This window comes from Sander vitreus, chromosome 14, assembly GCF_031162955.1.
Source record: "Sander vitreus isolate 19-12246 chromosome 14, sanVit1, whole genome shotgun sequence".
In the NCBI taxonomy this organism is placed as follows: Eukaryota; Metazoa; Chordata; class Actinopteri; order Perciformes; family Percidae; genus Sander; species Sander vitreus.
In genome coordinates this window covers 24,835,343-24,853,996 of record NC_135868.1, presented here as the reverse complement: position 1 = coordinate 24,853,996, position 18,654 = coordinate 24,835,343, and the positions used below count along the sequence as shown (strand labels likewise).

The window sequence follows — 18,654 nt, the reverse complement described above, 5'->3', positions numbered from 1 at the left end:
GCCTGGTTGTTACTGTGCAGTTTTAGATGCTCTCACCCCCATCAGCTGTCAAATCAACACAGACTTGTCAACGGCCCCCTTGCTCTTCATCATCCAACGACAACATTAATCATCAAGTGCCAATAAGCACAGCAGAAACCCGATGATGCCAAACTGTCTCAAGGCCACAAAGAACCACGAAAGTGCCTCTTGGAAGTTAAAACGGAGACAGACCGACCCAAAAGAAGGTTTATACCTAGGGCTGGGTATCGTTCAAAATGTTCTGTACCGATACCAACATCGTGACTTCGATACTGGTTCCCAAACGATACTGGTTCCCAAACGATACTTATTTTTGATGCCAATTTAATAAAACAAAAAGAAATGACAACATTACACATTACGGCACAAATCTTTTAATTTATTTTTCAGCTCCTTCTACGCGAGTCCCGTCTCTGTGCGTAACGTAGAGTTTTTCCTGCGTATCGTCTAAGACGTGTAACGCCACACAGCCAATGACGAACATTTCAATTGGGTTTTGAATGACGAGGCATTTTTCGATGCTCGATACTTTTTCAGTCGGTGGCAATTCAGTCGGTGCCTAAAAAGTATTGAATTCGGTACCCAGCCCTATTTATAACATGCATCGACAAACTTTGTATAATCTCATCTACTCGTACAGTATTGTTGGAAGCATATTGCCTCACGTTAAACTCTTTTACAACAAGACTCCTGTAATAAACAGGTGTACAGGGAAAGTTCTGTACTGCCGTTTCCCCCACTTATCTGTGGAAACAGCAGACAACTTACTCCCACTCAATACTTGATTTGTGTTTCACCACCTCAGCTAGATGTAAAGCTATCTTTGGAATGCTGTTTAACTTCGCATGGTTTCTCCTCATGTGGGAACCCTGGGGTGCCCAACTGATTGGCTCAGTGACTGGCAGCGAGGTGTACAGAGAGAGGCAGTCCCAGGAGCACTCCTAATGGACATACTGCATCCAAATGCCCTCGAGTCATTTCTCAGTTTTCCGCCGAGGCCACCAGGCGACTAAATAGCTCCCCCAGTTGACGGCTCACTTCCCTGCCACTAGGCAGATGCAACCGAAGCAGGGGTCAAGCCTCATTTTAAGGACAATTAGGCACAACCGGCTTCCATTTCATCACATCGTCAACGTACTCGGTGACCCTTTGTACCCACCGTTCGACCACCTGCCCCAGTTATGAGGAAAAAATACCTGAAGATAAAACCACCTGGGATCCATGGGTAGATAATGAAGAAGAGAGAATGTGAAGCTAGTGGGACATGTTATTCACCACATTTCTTTCCAAATCAAGGCTGGTAAAAAATAAACGTGTTTGAAACAGACAGAGAAATTGATGTTGTGTCCCATACACGGGAGCTTTGCGCCCTTTCCAATTTGGCCGTCTGTAGGAAGATAATAATGTTTTACAACAGTGCCTTTACTGTGGCTTTTGCTAAGACTGTGACAATAGCATGGTGAAATTATTTTTGTCTTTGCAAGTATTACCTTATTAGCTGTGTGTTAGTTTCCTCACTCTGACATGTTCATTCTCATGTGCAAAAATGTGGAGCATTTGTTGTTCTTTTGTAACCTGAAGCCTGTCTGTCTTCATTTAAAGCAGTGTTTCTCAAACCCCAGGGGGCGTTCAGAGGATGATTGTTGGAAGGGGGGGGGGCGTTGAGGTTGGGGCGTTTGTTTTAAGGCGAGTTTACACCAAAGGTTCACAACTGTACGAGTTTACACTTTAAACTACTTGCAAAAAACAGTGGTCTGCAACATTAAAACCTGCCAGTTTACGCCACTGCGACTGGACAAGACGGTGGATCGTAACTCTTCTTCTCTTCTGTGTTTTTTTAGGCTTTGTGTGGTGCAGCTCCGTGCTGCCTTCATGGGAACGGGACATCAGAGTATCATCTTATATAAACTCCGTACTGCAGCGTTATGAATCGGTCTTGTCAGGAACTTTATAATTTATATTAAACGTTATCATTTATCTTTAATAAGTCTATGAACATACTGTAGCTGTCGAACATTTTTCATTCAATGATATGATTTTTTTAATGATTTTTGATAACAATAGTAACAACAATAATATGACTAATAACAACACTAATAATTATCATAACAATAATATGACCTACTCATTAATATTCAGGGCAATTAGCCTACATCTTATTTGATGGGGGGGCGGTAAGGGACCTGGATAATGGAAAGGGGGGCGCTGGTCCCAAAAAGGTTGAGAACCACTGATTTAAAGCTACATTAACCACTAAATATTTGTCTGGGACAATACACAACGGGGCAGCAAAATGTAGTGTTTTGGATAAATATAAACATGAAGTAGCACTAAAGAAATAAAGCACTAAGTAAGGACATAAAAATAGAGTTGTTGACATTTCACCACACTTATAGAGATTGATACACCCATCATCCAGTCAGGTATGTAAAAGTGGGTTCATCTCGTCCTGGGCCAACAACTCATGGTGTGGTGGCTGAGTGACATAGCAGCTAGCGTGTCACATGTGTCCTATCTTCTTCCAGAGCGAATTGGAGTGGCATATACTAATAAATGTGTTGCAATTCAAGGAAACCTGTACACAAAAAGGAGATCTACAGGGACAGGTGCCTTCCGGTGAGAATGGATCTCCTTTCACGGTTGGGCGGCCAAATCTGGCACCCAAACCCATCTCGGCTGAAACTTTGGGTCTGGCCTCTGAAGGGCCAGAGCCATTGCTAGGGCTCTGTGAGCCAGCAGTGGTGCGGACTATTCACAGTTCCCGGGCACCCTCCACCAATGTGCTCTGTGCTAATAGGTGAAAGCTTTTTGCCAAGTGGTGCCGAGCTCAAAATCAGGAGCCAACACAATGCTCCATACCGGGTATACTCAGTTTTCTCCAGTCACTCCTTGATCGGGGCCTCGCAGCCTCCACAATCAGGGTGTATATTGCCGCCATTTCATCTATGCACAATAGAGTGGAGGGGGTGACTATTAGGTCCCACACTCTGGTGACCCGCTTCCTAAAGGGGGCTCAGCGATTGAGGGCTCAGCGATTGAGGGCTCAGCGATTGAGGCCTCCTCGGCGAAACCCAGTGCGAAACCTCCTGGGACTTGCCCCTTGTTTTGCTTGCACTGTGCAAACCCCCATTTGAACCCCTGGGGGGTATAGAGTTGAACTGGCTGTCCATGAAGACAGCCTTTCTCTTGGCCATTACGTCAGCAAAGCGGGTAGGAGAGCTACATGCTTTTTCCATGAACGGAGACTGTCTGCATTGGCATCTGGGGGGTACAGGAGTAACCTTATGGCCGAACCCCTCTTTTCTCCCAAAGACCTTTTCGTCCTCATGCATCAACCATCCTCTTAGGCTGGCAGCCTTTGAACTCCGAGATCGGGGATCTGAACTAGGGTTGAGCATGGAGCTTTTGTGCCCTGTACGGGCACTCAGGATTTATCTTCAGGAGACCACCCAAATCCGGCAGTCTGACGCATTGTTTGTCTGCCATACAGGGCCAAGACGGGGCCTTTCCCTGTCCAAACAGCGGCTGTCAAGATGGATAGCCGAGACCATCGGCCATGCTTACAAGAGCAGTGGTCTTCCAAGCCCTTCTCATGTTCGGGGGCACTCCACCAGGAGTGTGTCTACATCGTGGGCAGTCCTGCGGGGCGTGCCCCTCTCTGACGTTTGTGCGGCAGCTTCATGGGCCTCACCCTGCACATTTGCTAGATTCTACAGGGTTAATGTTGTACCACATAACCCAGTGGCTGCAGCGGTACTTCCTACACCTTCGCAGCATCCCTAACAGGCAGGTAACAATTCCTCCTGACTTTGTTGATATTAGCCATCCAGGTGCTGAAAGCACCGCCTCTGGCGGTCAGTAGAAACACAATAGAACGATGGTTACGTATGTAACCGCGGTTCTATGAGTTTCAGATGACCGCCAGAGCTCGGCAGTCACTCGGAATTTCCACGAGAAGATTGCCAAGAGGTCACTTCCTGGGTGGGCCTGCCCTTTGTGCCGAAGCACAGGGCATGTGTTTAATGTTTAATCGCATTAATGGCATAGTTATAGCAATTTCTATCTATTCTAAATGTCCCTAGATTTCTTTTTGTGCCATTATTTTTCTCATTTTAATGCTCTTATCAACATGGAAAAGTGGATCGGCTTGCTTTGTGCTTTTGTCGCCTGGCTTTGACGAGAGGGCGGAGAATTTGCATCAGATGTGTGCTTGGCCATCAAGTGGTATTTCAGACTGGACGTGCTGCGATGATAGCTCAGTTCACAACGACAAAACACACAGATCACTTTGGTCTTGTCAATGGAACCGTTTGGCAACTTTTTAAATGTAAACTTTCCATTCAGAATCTTATTGGCATCCATTTCGGCGTCTCGCACTCGCCATCCACTCAAAGCGTAACGTTAGCCTACTATTGTTTGGCCGGCTCGCAAGCCCAAACAAGTGTGTGCGGCGTGCCTGTTGTTTTGTTTCCAGTCTAGCTAGATCCGGTGTGGTGGTGTTGTTGTTTTAATGTTACTATATATATATATATATATATATATATATCAACCAAAGAGACACGGTCGGATTAAGCGTTTACATGGATATTGGATGCTTATATTTTCCTATTGGAAAAAAGGTTTACACCAGGCCTCTCAACCTGATTGAAAATTCCTTCTCTGCGTAGTGGTTCCATGAGGCATTTTCTATTTTGACTGGACTATTATTGTGATTATTAGTAGAATAGTAGGGTCCATGGTTACGCAGCAGAGAACAAGATGTCCAGTGGGAACCTGTAGGCAACTATGTTTAATTTGTAAACTTTATTTTCAAATACCTTCAAAGGCTCTAAAAACCAATTTTCTGAGTCATCTTATTTCTACCAACAATGTGGTCCTACGTACACACATTTCCTTTTTCTTTTCTTTCTTGGGCACTTATAGGATTGTAATGCAAATAGTCTAGGTGTTAATACATACAAAATACTTTACAACTACTTCATGAGGTAGGGAATGTATAATAATAGTGTAGTTTTTTTCATGGTATTCCTGTCCCTCGAGCGGACTTTACTTAGATCCTTACAGTCTTTGTGCTAAGCTAAGCTGTCAATGAGCTGCCTCTGTATTGAATGTGATAGTGATTACATTTTATTTTGTGTAATTCTCGGTAAGACAGCCTATAAGTGATATCCCAAAATGTTGCCAACAAAGGGAAGTTACTAGACCATGCAGCCTTGTACAGTTTTGAGAGCCCCCCTGTCACTACCTACCTGTCACTGGGATGCTTTATCTTAGTATTCCTGTCAGGTGACTTGTCCCCGCCATCGTCTCCTCAGAAAAATGTGTCAGGATCTTTATCTCAGTGCCAAAGCATTCCAAAAGCCTTCAGCTTCCCTCTTCATTCTCTTTTTTTTGTTTGCCTGTCATGCGAGTGTGACGTTCAGATTTCACCTCTATTGTCAAAACGAATGCTGCGTTAGTATGGACGGATGTGATGGATGGTCCTCTGAGGCTTTGTTGTGACACAGCAAAAAAATAAATAAATTGAGTGATGGCATTCAAAGTAAAAGCCAGTCTAACACTGAGTCTGATATCCATGTCATATCTGTGATGCTTAGCTTGAGGCTCAGATTACATTCAGATCACAAGTATTTTTTTTAAAGCAACATGCCGACTTATTGGGACTTTAGCTTATTCACCGTATCCCCCAGAGTTAAGTCCATACGGTGGCACTCATAAGTTTATGAACCCATGCTAAAATTGACTGAAAAGAGGAATAAAAAAATCATCTTTAGAAAAATCCAACCCTTAAGGACACCAATTTTCTTTGTGAATGAATAATGTATCGTAAATAAATAATTGTTCTTCCTTAAAATACAAGGGGCATAAGTAAGTACACCCCTATGTTAAATTCCCATAGAGGCAGGCAGATGTTTGTTTAAAGGCCAGTTATTTCATGGATCCAGGATACTATGCATCCTGATAAAGTTCCCTTGGTCTTTGGAATTAAAATAGCCCCCCCTCATCATATACCCTTCACCATACCTAGAGATTGGCATGGGGTACTTCACATAAAATCATCTCTCAATGCAAATCAAACCAGCTATTAGGTTAACTGAAATAAAACCATGCCAATCTCTAGGTATGGTGAAGGGGATGTGATGATGTGGGGCTATTTTAATTCCAAAGACCAAGGGAACTGATGATAGAGAGATGATTTTATGGAAAGTACCCCATGCCGAATCTCTAGGTATGGTGAAGGGTATGTGATGATGTGGGGCTATTTTACGCATGGAGATGAGAATGGTATGTATGGACTTATCTAACTCTGGGGGATACGATGAATAAGCTAAAGTCCCAATAAGTCGGCGGTTCCTTTAAAGATGAATCAAAGGCTGGTGAACGACAGCTTTGAGAGCTATACAGTAGGGCTGCACAACATATCGTTTTTTTAATCGTCATCGCAATATCAACTGACGCAATAACCACACCGCGAAGGACTGCGACATGTCGCGAAAGACACATTCTGTGTGTTAGTTGAAAGAAAATGTCAGTAGAAAACCGCACTGTAAAATGGAACTTCTTTTTTCACTGGTGCCTTTTATATCATTCATTCAACCTTTATTTATCCTCGAGAGATCATTGAGGGTTGACCGTCATTTCCAATGTCACAAGTCAGATTACAAAGACAAATACAGAACAACACAAAGTACAATCATAAGAAATATAGGAAGACAATAAATCATTCAGAATTGACAAGCCAGTCAGCGGATTAAATTCAGTGTTCAATTTGTTCAATAAAAGAATGTTGGAAATTATTTCCTTTCATTCAACAAGCAATACGTTGCATTTTAGCAGAACACTGAATGCAGCAGAACTGAGTACACTTTAATCTGTTTATTTATCGCAAGTAATATCGTTATCGCGATATTCATCGCATATTTTCCTCATATCATGCAGCCCTACTATACAGACCTATTAATACAGGGTCTGCATTGTGGTTTATAAGATTAGAACAAAATGTGAAAGAAACAAAATAACATCCACAAACAATCAGGGGGGTTACAAATAATTCATGATTAGAAGGCTGAAAAGAGGCTTATTGCATCATAGCTCGCAGAAGGTGTGCATCTTACCTGCAAAGATGGGCCACGTTTTGGTTCAATGTCTGTGCAAGTGATTGCTTATTCTGGCATTAGAACACTGTATGGGCCAGGGACTCACTGTTTTACACCCTTTAACATGACTCCTGATGGTGGAGGTCAAGCAGGATTGCCCCGTGTCTAGTGACCCGCGACACCAACACGTGATAGGTGACTTGGCGAAAAAGGGGGTTGGTGCAGAATTGTAATGGGCATACAATGAAGAAGGCAGCAATATTACGCACTGCCAACCCATATTCACACCCATTTCTATATAAACTAGTTGCTATTGCTTGTAAGGTTTGGTGGCACTAATCTGCAGTAATTTAGCCTGGGAAAACCCTGACGAACTCCCGGCAAATTTAAGATTTGCTCTGCAAGTCCATCTGTCCAAGAGCCCATTCAAGCCCATTTCCAATTTTTCCAAATCGAGGCACCAATCACAACCGTTGAGGCAGGCTTTATACACTGACGATAGCGCAGCGACGTTGACGCGCCATCTCTTTCATCGCTCTGATTGGTTTTAGGTCTATCCAATTGCGCCCAGAGGCATTTGAGCAGTGTCCGTTGGTGACGCCCCTTTGGAAATGGGCTGTGAATGAACCGTCCCCAGGCCCACTCTCAGTTACAACTGAGAAGGGTCTGGTGTCAACCAGGCTAGCAGTAATTACCGTTTATGTATAGATCTTTTATGATCTCCCAATCTTGCTATGATGAATATCTTTGCTCATGATGTAAAGCAGTTAATCATTTCCATTACTGGAGCTGCACTGGCTGGAGTACTTTCTCACAATGCTACATTGTTACCTTACCACTTAAGGCCTGAAAGAGGATGGAGCTATTTTCTTTCTGAAAAAAATATAAGAGGCCTTTTTAATTCTCAGTGTGTCAATTCTGAGTGTGTCAAGGTGGGCTTATTCGTTGAGAATAATGTCCTCACAGAGTCTAATGAAATGATTTTGTACAAATTATTAAACCCCCAAACAAATATGTGATTTGGAGGGCATATACATAAAATGACTTATGACTATAAACTATTGATTAAGTAGTTGTGATCGATCCCCAACATTGAACTTGAAGCAAGACTATGTAACTTTTGAGAGAAGAAATGGCAAAATATTCCTCTTGATGAGTTGAATTTTTAAAAGAAGTGAAACCATAGAAATAGAATGATCGTATAATGGAGATTCCCATTCAAAGAAACAGCAGGATGGTCAGAGCGGAGGCCATTTTTATGTGCACCGTTGCCTTGTGAAGAACTGTGACCGTATGCATGTGACGGTAACTGTGTGCAGTAATGCTGTTAGCTCAGGCTGTGTGCTGCTGCTGGCCTGCTACTAACACAGTCAACTCATTACAGCAGGAGCTATTTTTAGCCCAGTGTGATTGAAATAGGGTCCTGAGGGGGGCTAGAGTCGAGCCAGAGGATTGAACAGAGGAGGAGGAGGAGTAGCTCAGGGTCGGCCCCGGTCTGAGAACTGAATACAGAGCCAAAGTCGCGCCCATTCTACTTCCGGTCCGTGGGACCTATCTTTTGAAAAAATATGAACGGGAGTGAAGAGGAAAGACAAATTCTTTTTTGATCCTGTTTGAATTGAGCCATGAATTACACATATGATGTTAATCAGTTTAATAGATAATTTCACAAGTCAAGAAAGTCTCAGTTTATTGTTAAACTGTTGAAGTATAAGACTGTGTGAAAATACGTAATTAGAAAGACTGCACACTTCAAAGTTATGTGGATGACGTCTTACTCAAATAAGCGGAGGATCTTGCTTGTTCTTTTGCTTATCTGCTGAAAACACTTCAGCGGATAAAACACATCAGGTACGATAACGTTACATGTGTTGTGGAACAGAGCTAAGCTAGCTAGCTAGCGAGCAAGTTGAGCATCAAGCTAGGTGACGTAAATTGTGTGAGACGAGAGATGTAGTTCACGGAGTGGTCATACGACAAACTTGCGGCTAACTGAGACTTCGGTTGAAAAATGATCTTTTAAATTGACAAACATCATATTTGTAATCCATGGCTCAACTCAAATGGGATCAAAAACTTCTTTCCGAATTAAGGTCCCATGAGGTCCACCAGGAAGGGGCGGGACTTCGGCTCTCTATCGGGGTGCACCACCAGTGTTTGCTCGTGTCACTGATACAATCATTGGCCCATTGTCACCTGGTATTAAAATCCTATCTAAGTGATCCTATCACAAGTGGACAGCTCTCAGTACTAGGGTTGGGTACCAAACTCTGTACTTTTTTAGGTACCGACCGAATTACGTCGGTACTACCGAGGACCGAGTCACTTTAAATCAAACGGTGCCAAATTTCGGTACCCGAGAGCGCATAAGCGCGAGCTCATCTGTGACACAAACACACGCAGAGGTGTGGTGCGGACAAGGCGAAACAACGTCGACTTTGTTAAAGTCACAGTGAGTCAAGGCAATGCCGGTGAAGCGGTTGCAAGTTTGGTTACACTTTTTAAAACTCCACGCTGAAACCGTATATAACGGCGAGGCGAAAGCGGTCGCGGTACGGGTTAACGTTAGACTTCCTCTGTGACAGGCAGGCGCCACTGTGATCACTATGCCCTATTGAGTGACTGACAGGCTGAGGTTGTAGGGCAAGGCAACTTTATTGCTATAGCACATTTTAACAACAAGGCAATTCAAAACGCATTACATAAAATAATATAATTAACTTTATCGGTTATCAGGCAAATAAAACGCTGATACAGATAATCTGCAAACTGCCAAAAAACGGCCCGATAATCGGCCAGGGCCGATAATCGGTCTATCCCTAATAATATAGCTAATAACCACATACATCATTTTCCGTTTGCACATAGGCTGTGTCTGCGTGCCTGTGTGCCTGTGTGTCTGTGTGCGTGTAAGCGCCAGTTGTTGCTCTCACATATATCCAACTTAAGATACGTGCGATGACTAATGAAAAAGTGCTGCCCACAGTCTGTGTCTGTCTGTGTGCCAAAACAAGGAGGTCTACCGGCGACCTCTGCGGTAGAGAAAGACGTTCTTTAAAGTCTGTGTGTTCAGCTCTCAGCAGGCCCGGGGTGGGTAATCGAGAGAATCGTGAGTATTCCCGGTGGGCCACTTCACTCTTGGGCCAGTCGAGGATATTTTTTGTTGTTGACATTTGTCACGTTAGTTAAAGTAGGTGACACACGTTCCGCATTCTGACACTGCAGGCTCTGCATGGGTTGCACCATGTGAGGGAGTTCTCCCCTCCCCTCCCAAATAGAGTTGGCTGGGTCCATAGCTCGTCTTTTCCAAAAAGTTTTCTCAGGTAGGCGGCTACCGATAGCTGGGCCACGCGAAGGTACAGGATTTGTATCCCCTGGCTGCGGGAGCGCGCGTGCACTCAGAGCGGAGTTAAACTGCTGCACTTCGAATTCACCTCTTAAATGGAAGAAATAGCGACGTGGAAGACTCGACAGGGTTTTCCATAGTAACAAGGGTCTCATTTATCGACATAAATACGTTCATTTATCTGTTACATTAAGGCGACGTGTGAATTGTTTAATGCGTCGGTTAGTATTGTGGATTAATCAACAGTGTTTTCCAACGTTCCATATTGTCATGCACCTTAGCTACATAGGCCGACTGATAGGCCTTTCTGTGTGAGTCATGCAGGTTTATGAACAATATTTTTTTTTCCTTTAATCTAGGCTACCGCCATCTGTCCATTCTTTGAAGTTGTGGTCTGGCAAGGATGCCTCGTCTTTGCTAACCTGTCCCTCCCTGCCCTCTAACGTGATTTCTGTTTTAATTTAGTTTAATATGGATTTTCAATGAACTGCTTTGTTCACCTGTCTACCATATGAGTTACAGAGGGGATACACAAAATATCAGGCCGTTTTTCACCTGATATGTGTATCCCCTCCCCTAACATGCAAAGAGTCTGTCCTGTCATCATGTGTGTTATTTTCTGGGTCTACCAGGTTACAGAGGGGATACACATTATATATTAGGGGAAAAACAGCCTGATATAATGTGTATCCCCTCTGTAACTTTTGGAGACATCTCCATATTATCTCATGTTGTTTAATAAGTTAATTGATCAACCTATCCTTTTGGAATAGTGGAATATTTTTGTGAGCTTCTCAGCTTAAGTGAATTATTATTTAACCTTTACATTATTTGTTGAACCATGGTATTAATAAAAACTACAGAATAGTAAGAGCTGAACTGTTGCTTCATTTATCCAATTTCCACCACCATGGAAAAAGTGGGCCGGTCTTGGGCCTGAAACTCCCGGGCTGAAAGTGGCCCCACTCCGGCCTTTGCTCTCAGTACGTTTGTAGTTTCTAACCGAATATCTGTCCGTTGAAGTTTTGCTTATAGGAGTCATGTTAAGCTGCTGCTGATAAAAATGGAGAATTTCCAGATTTTGCTGTTTCGCAATAAAAGTTTAAATTACAAAATATCAGAGAATTTATAGGAAATAACACCGTTCCAGCGTTGTACAGCCGCTGCTTTGACCACTCAGGCTCGCCAGCTTACTCCAGTGCTGACACAACGCTGTGGGGATAGGTCTGGCAATAAGAGACTACTAAATAGCAACAGCTAAAAAAGGTTATTTTATACCGGCGGCTGTCTTTTTTTTTTTTTGGGCATCCGCGGGGAACAGAGCTCCAGACAAATACGAGCAGGCAGCACCAGGATGAAGAAAAAAAAAAAATACTGACAGTATGATATCATCCAAAACACACGATTCACTCTCAGTGGTTTCTGTGACGTGATAAATACTTTGAATGAGTACGTAGTTCGGCTCACAGTTGAGTAGGCGGTCCTTAGGCGCAGCACCTAAGCTGTTTTGGACAGCACCAAAACCAAATGAATCTAAAATCAATGTGAGCATCAAAACTAACTAAATAACTTCTCCGTCCCCAGTGGATTTCTTTAGCAAGTTTTGTCTTTAATCTTGTTGAGTGTTGCGGCCATGACGGACAGCTGTAGTCACGAGGACCCACGTGATCTCGCGAATTCACGTAGAATAGAACCACAAAACCAACAACAGTTTGTTTCCATCCAGAGGAGTAGAGGGGAAACAACTCTGTGCTGTGTTTTCAAGGTGTAGTTCAGGGAAATATGATCCGCCGTGAGCACGGTGTATTTTATTTTGAAAATTAACCCGATTTTCATTTTGTTTCTGTGCTCGACTTCCTGTCCCGCACTATCTGCCGTGTGCTGAATTGCTACGGAGCTCTCCGGCGTCCGGCAAAAATAGAAGCTCTGCGTATCTGCTCCGGAGGGCAGTCGGAACGCAGCCGTTCTGCAGTCAGCGGAAATAACACACATTGACTTTAATGGAAACCTAATGACTCCGCCGCCGTTCCGGAGTGGATCAGTAGCCGTTGGGCATCCAGTGGAAATTGCCGGTTAGACGCAGATATGTTAATAAAAATGTTCCGAAATGATGTGAAATTGATTGTTTTAATTGGAAAACATAAAGGGGGGGGGTTTGCCTTGTCAAATACTTGCACCCAAGTCTTCCACAAACCTAGGAAAAACACTGACTATTTTAATACCAGGTGGAAAAGGGACCACTGTCCCGCTGCATGTAAAACCTTCTCTTGACTGCTCAAAAGAAAAATGAGTTTGCGTATTTTTTTCAACGTATGGTCTCCGTATTAGAAACCTGTACTATTAATACAAATGTGTCAGAATATATACATGCACTACACTGGTTGTGTTTATTGTTATAAGCAATATGCCACCCACTGAAATGTTTTTCATGCCTTTTTAATTGTTTGTGAACAACAATGTGCTGTGGCAATATCAGGCCTTGGAAACACAGGCAATATTGTTAAAAGGATAAACTCATTGTTGATTGTTGTCTTGTCATGGGCTTTGTTGATAATAATTAAAAGATAAACAACCCCAGCCTTTTCCTTTAACAAACAGTAGGGCAACAGCAAGTGAAGTAAACAATGCAATAGAGAAAACAGACTTTAATGGACATGGGGCTCCAACCAATGTCTTTGCTCAAGGAATCAGAGAGATTTCAGTCAATCAATTCAAATGAGATTCATATCAACGTGCTGTTCCTTTCAATCTGTTGCCAGCGCAGCATGTGTCTGTCTCATGCCTGGATTGTAGGGCTGCTGCACTTCCTCCACATGCAAAGCAGACTGGATCCACCGGGATGACAAATAGCGGGGGGAAATGGTTTTCAGAGAGGATATCAGGATTTTTTTTTTCCAGCCTTTACATTGCAAGCACGCTTTGTGAGAGACTCCATTAGTCTTCTTCTTTTGAATATAAGCATGTGTCTTCATAATATCAGGTGACTCACTCTGAGCTGTTTGTCATAGAATACATATTGTTATTAACCTGTATTAAGCTACAATACAATAAGCTTAGAGTAATGTTCATGAAGGACATTTATTGTGAACAGGACTACGGGTCTACAGCCATAGGGATCACCTAAGTTATAACGGTTATAGGAACTGACACTGTCAGTTATAACTATTCATCCCTAGGGGAACATGAATGTCTGTACAAAATGTCATTGTAATCCATCTAGTAGTTGTCAACACATTTCACTCAAAACCGCAAATCTGAACCTCATGGTGGTGCCAGAGGAAAAACCAGGGGATCACCAAAGTTAGATGGATTCATCGTCTGGTAACCATGAATGTCTGTACAATACTTTATACCAACCCACCACCGATTTTGAGATATTTCACAAGATAATTGGAAATGTTGACTCACTGTTGGGCGCCAGATGACAAGTTAGGCGGCTCACCGAAGTCATTAGGATTCATCCTCTGAGCACCATGAATGTCTGTAGCAAATTTCACGGCAATCCATCCAATAGTTGTGAAGACATTTCACAAAAAACCCAAAATGCCATCCTCATGGTGGCTCTAGAGGAAAATTCAGGGGATCGCCGGAGTCATTAGGATCCATTCTCTGGGACCCATGAATGTCTGTACCACATTCCATGGCAATTCAATTAGATTCAATTCAATTGTATTTGTAGTATCAAATCATAACAAGAGTTATCTCCAGACACTTTACAGATAGAGTAGGTCTAGACCACACTCTATAATTTACAAAGACCCAACAATTCCAGTAATTTCCACAAGAGCTCCCAATGGTTGTAAAGACATTTCAGTAAAACACCCAAATGTCATCCTTATGGTGGCTCTAGACGAAAAGCCAGACTATCACCAAAGTCAGTAGGTTTCATCATCTGGAGAACATGAATGTCTGTACAAAATGTCATGGCAATCCATCCAATCGTTTTTTTCAGATACTGTGTTTCAGTCTGGACCAAAGTGTTGGACCGACCAACATTGCCATCCATAGAGCCATGCTGCTAACGTGGCTAAAAAGAATAGCATTCAAATATTCTAGATCAAGAAAAAATAATAGTAGTATATGTATGACATAAAATATACCGAGGATGTGAAATAAAGCCCATGCAGTTTGGGTTAAGTGAAAATTTAGAATTAAGGTGCTTGGTCTGCAATGATGACAATCCTCTCTAATGTGCCCATCTCTCTTTGCTCAGTGTGCTGTGCTTCTGTCATTAGATTGAAATAGGCCAGACGTCTAGCCAGCAGGCTCCCAATCATTCCACTTGGCACTCCACCACAAGAGGAGATAAAGAGTGAAATTTTCTGGATAGGCACAGCCAGTACCTCCATCAGCAATATGTGGAGAGATGATATAGGTCGCATAGGAAGAATAGCGGGACCTTGGATGCTCCCTTTACCCCGCTTAGCCCATTGCCTGAGTCAGCTAGTGTTCTCTCACCATAAACTGCCACTTTTAATTTGCCCATCCTTCCCCCACTTGGCTGCTTCTCCTGTGCCTTCCCCCCCTCCACAGAATACCTCGGAGTAATTCTGTGTCCACTTTTCCCCAGTGACTGTGGAACACCGCCAGCAAATCCCACCTTCTTCACCCAACCCACCGCCCTCTCCTCCCATACTGTTTTAGGACGAGACATGTTTATTCCGAATCATCTGTTTGGAGCCACCAATCACACCCTCTCTTCCCCCTCAGGCTTTCTCTTCATTCTACACTTTCATTTCATTAAAGAGCACAACGGCTGTGCTGAGGTGCACCTATTATCTTGCCGTAATGACTTTTGATGCATTGATCTGAAAAACACACCAGTTTTGCTAATGGAATGGCAGGACACGACATGCTGGCTGTGACTTTTGACCCCAATCACACTTTTCAAACGCTGTTAGTGGATCAGTTATTTTTTTTTTTTTGGGTGCTGAATCAGCCCTTCATAGTAGTACACTGTCAAACCAGCTTGATCTACATTTATAACCTTTCCTTCCCTTGTTATTTTGCAGACTTTGGAAGCAGTGCTGAACTTCAAGTATTCGGGGGGAGCAGGCAAAGTGGAGGGCTACTACAGGGAGCTGTCTTTGGGAGTCCATGTTGACGTGGAGCCGTCTGTATTCTTTACCAGAGTCAACACCCTCCCTGCAACCAGGTAACATACGGAATGTAATGTTTTTGGTTTAGCTCACGTTTTATGTTTGACGAAAGTAATGGGTCGCTGTAATTATTCCTGCTCTCCGTACTGGCCACTTTCGCACGGTGACTGCCATGAAAGAGAATGCGGTACAAGATCCATGCTGCTTGTTCCATGCGAACAGTGCATTCCAAAGGCTGGGTAAGCCAAATCAAGTGGGTATATTCACCCTGGCGGTCATGCTAGGTAGGTTTATATCTGGTGTTTTGTCCGGGCAACAACTATATCTCTGGAAAACGCCCACACTACTCCTTTCTTACAAAGGTAACGCTTCTCAGCCAGTATGGACAAGTGGGTTGTTTACAGCAGCCAATAACTCTTTGAACATACAGGTGGTTGTATTAGGTTCAAGTTGAAAAACCTTTATTTTATGTCCCTTTTCAAGGAAGGTAATTATTTATAAGATTTGATAAAAATACGATGACGCATATTCACCCATGCATCACAGGTACTCTGCAGCAACATTATGCAGCAAATGCTTTGCTCAGTATATCTGCTGTTGCGGTTAGCTGTAGTGGGACTATTCCACCAAATATTTAAAGTAAATGTATGTAAAAACAAACCCATAACCTTTGTTTATAGCTTTTTAGTTTTTCAAAACTTTCAGCAAAAAATGTGTACCACCTGTAGGCTTTCTCAGGTTTTTATTTTTGGCCACTTGGGGGCAGTGCAACAATCTGTAAACACAACACTGACTTATTATCAACTTATAACGTTGATATGGCAGACATGACAGTCAGACAGTCAGTCAGTGCTGCCTCATTGATATTTAAAAATGTGAGCTCACCAGTGATTGGTGAACTATTTCAATTCAATTTTATTTATAGTGTCAAATCACAGCAGGAGTTATCTCAGGACACTTTACGGATAGAGTAGGTCTAGACCACACTCTAGACCGCAACTATTGCTCTGTTTCAATTTAGTTACTTCAGAATGGGTTGGTAAAGCAGCATTTGTCGAGCAATCACTTGCTATAGAACCCAGTGTCTATAATCTGAAAAACCTTTAACCCTGCATGCCATTTTTGTGTGTATCTGGGCTTTTTATTTGTAAATTTAAACTCAGTCATTGGCAGATAAGATAGCAATACTACTCAGCCTTCATTGGGGTGCCAGAAAAGCTAAGGCAAATCTACCTCTCAGTTGGTGATACGTATCGATTCCAAAGGCTCACTCTATCTGACATACGTTACAAATGCAGCTATTTTTCTCTCTCTTGATTCGGTGAATAGATATCGACCTTCTCTTTAACCACTGCAGCAGCAACACTCACCATGACATTATTGCTACCAAAACTAGAGGACTTAGAAATGGTATTTTTCACCGACAGGCCGGATAATGGCTGACGTGAATGGATATTTAGTCTTTTTCTCATGCTCTCACATTCTTTCTCTTCATGCACATTACTTCATACGTTTCTGTGGACACCATCACACAACCTCTCTCTCTCTCTCTCTCTCTCTCTCTCTCTCTCTCTCTCTCTCTCTCTCTCTCTCTCACACACACACACACACACACACACACACACACACACATTCCTCGTATCATTCCCCGTCTACCTTAACTCCACTTTTCAGCTCCCCAATTCTGGTGAAAAAACTCCAAGCCAGGGGAGACGGATCGTAGCTGAGTAATAGCCACTTGAGGTGAATCATTAGCTGTAATAATATCTGCAGTTGAAGCCATCCATCTTGGCTCAGCGCGGATACGTATGCTCACATAGAGATGCTGCACGGGCTGCTATACTGTACCATCACCCTGTCAGTCATTGTAGTCTTACCTCTACCGCACCCTTAGCACGTTCTGCCTCATCACACTGACTCCCAAGTAAATCTTATTTGAAATGTGTTGAAATTGAAGGCCTTGGAAAGGTTTAAAGAGGCTGCCTGCAGGTCTTCTTAAATCAAATACAGTATATTTGTAAAGCTCCATATCACATTTAGTGATTTTTGAACAGTGTGACTTTTAATTGCTTAAGAAAAATAGAAATAATGTAGAAAAATCAACATCAATTCTTTTCTACTGTAAGCCTTTTATTAAAGGTGCTCTAAGCGATGTTGGGTGACGGCACTTCTTGTTGACGTTCGAAGTATTGTCAAACAAAACTGAGGCTAGCTCACCCCTCCCTCATCCCGTTCCCTCCGCACACTATCCCCCCCCAACCCCCCCACCCCCAAAATCCTTCTTGTCGGTTATTGGCTGGAACACTGTTTATGTTTGGTGGTGCAGGTTGGCGCAGTTTGTTTTTGTTGTCATTTGTGGAGCCTGGGCCGTCTACAGAGACCGCGGGTTTTTTTACAGTGTGTTCAGGGGACAGGCAGCTAGCGGAGAGTGAGGAGATGTTTGCTGTATGTGACAAAAAATGTTGTAGCCTAAAAAACGCGTGACATTGCTTAGCGCACCTTTAATATTATATATTGTAGAGTTTTTGTACGGCTGCTTGTATGTGAACGTATGTTTAACATTTAAGAGGTCTGGCTTCATTTCTTGAATAAGAAGTGTATTTTCGGAAGACATGTTTATACTCCAAGTAAAGTTCTCTAAATGTTTGCGTTTGTATTAAAACTCTACTATCGAATACTATCGATTCATTTTTGACGATAACACAACCCTAATCCTGCCAGAAGTGAGATCTGTGAAAGCACTGGCCAAAATTAACAAAACAAATCCCTTAAACCCTGACATTTCTGACATTATCTCTCTAAGGCTTAAATATGAGAGGTTGAGATGACCTTACTACTCAAACTGACATTAGGGAAACTTTTTAGAAATCAGTCGCAACCATTCACAAATCCAGTTTTCATTATTTCATACTTTTGTACGCACAAATTCTCCTCTGGAGGGATAGACATTAAAGTCCCGTCTCACACTTAACTGTTTTGATTAGTACTATTGAACTTCTTCTTGGCTGCAAGTTAAAAGAGAATTTGTAAGTGGTTGTATAAAATTGCTCAGTAATACAGCAACCTATCCTTTCGATCTGTTTTTGTGTTT

The 18,654-nt window shown here is 42.7% G+C and overlaps 1 protein-coding gene across 2 annotated transcripts in view; it reads left to right on the top strand.

Moving 5' to 3' along the window:
* The window catches only part of trappc9 (trafficking protein particle complex subunit 9), a 283,244-nt gene that overhangs the window by 118,311 nt on the left and 146,279 nt on the right, over positions 1-18,654 (top strand). For both annotated transcript variants that reach the window (XM_078267366.1, XM_078267365.1), the window contains one exon: positions 15,477-15,619. In XM_078267366.1, the coding sequence (XP_078123492.1) occupies positions 15,477-15,619 (143 nt within the window). The remainder of the gene's footprint in view (positions 1-15,476; positions 15,620-18,654) is intronic.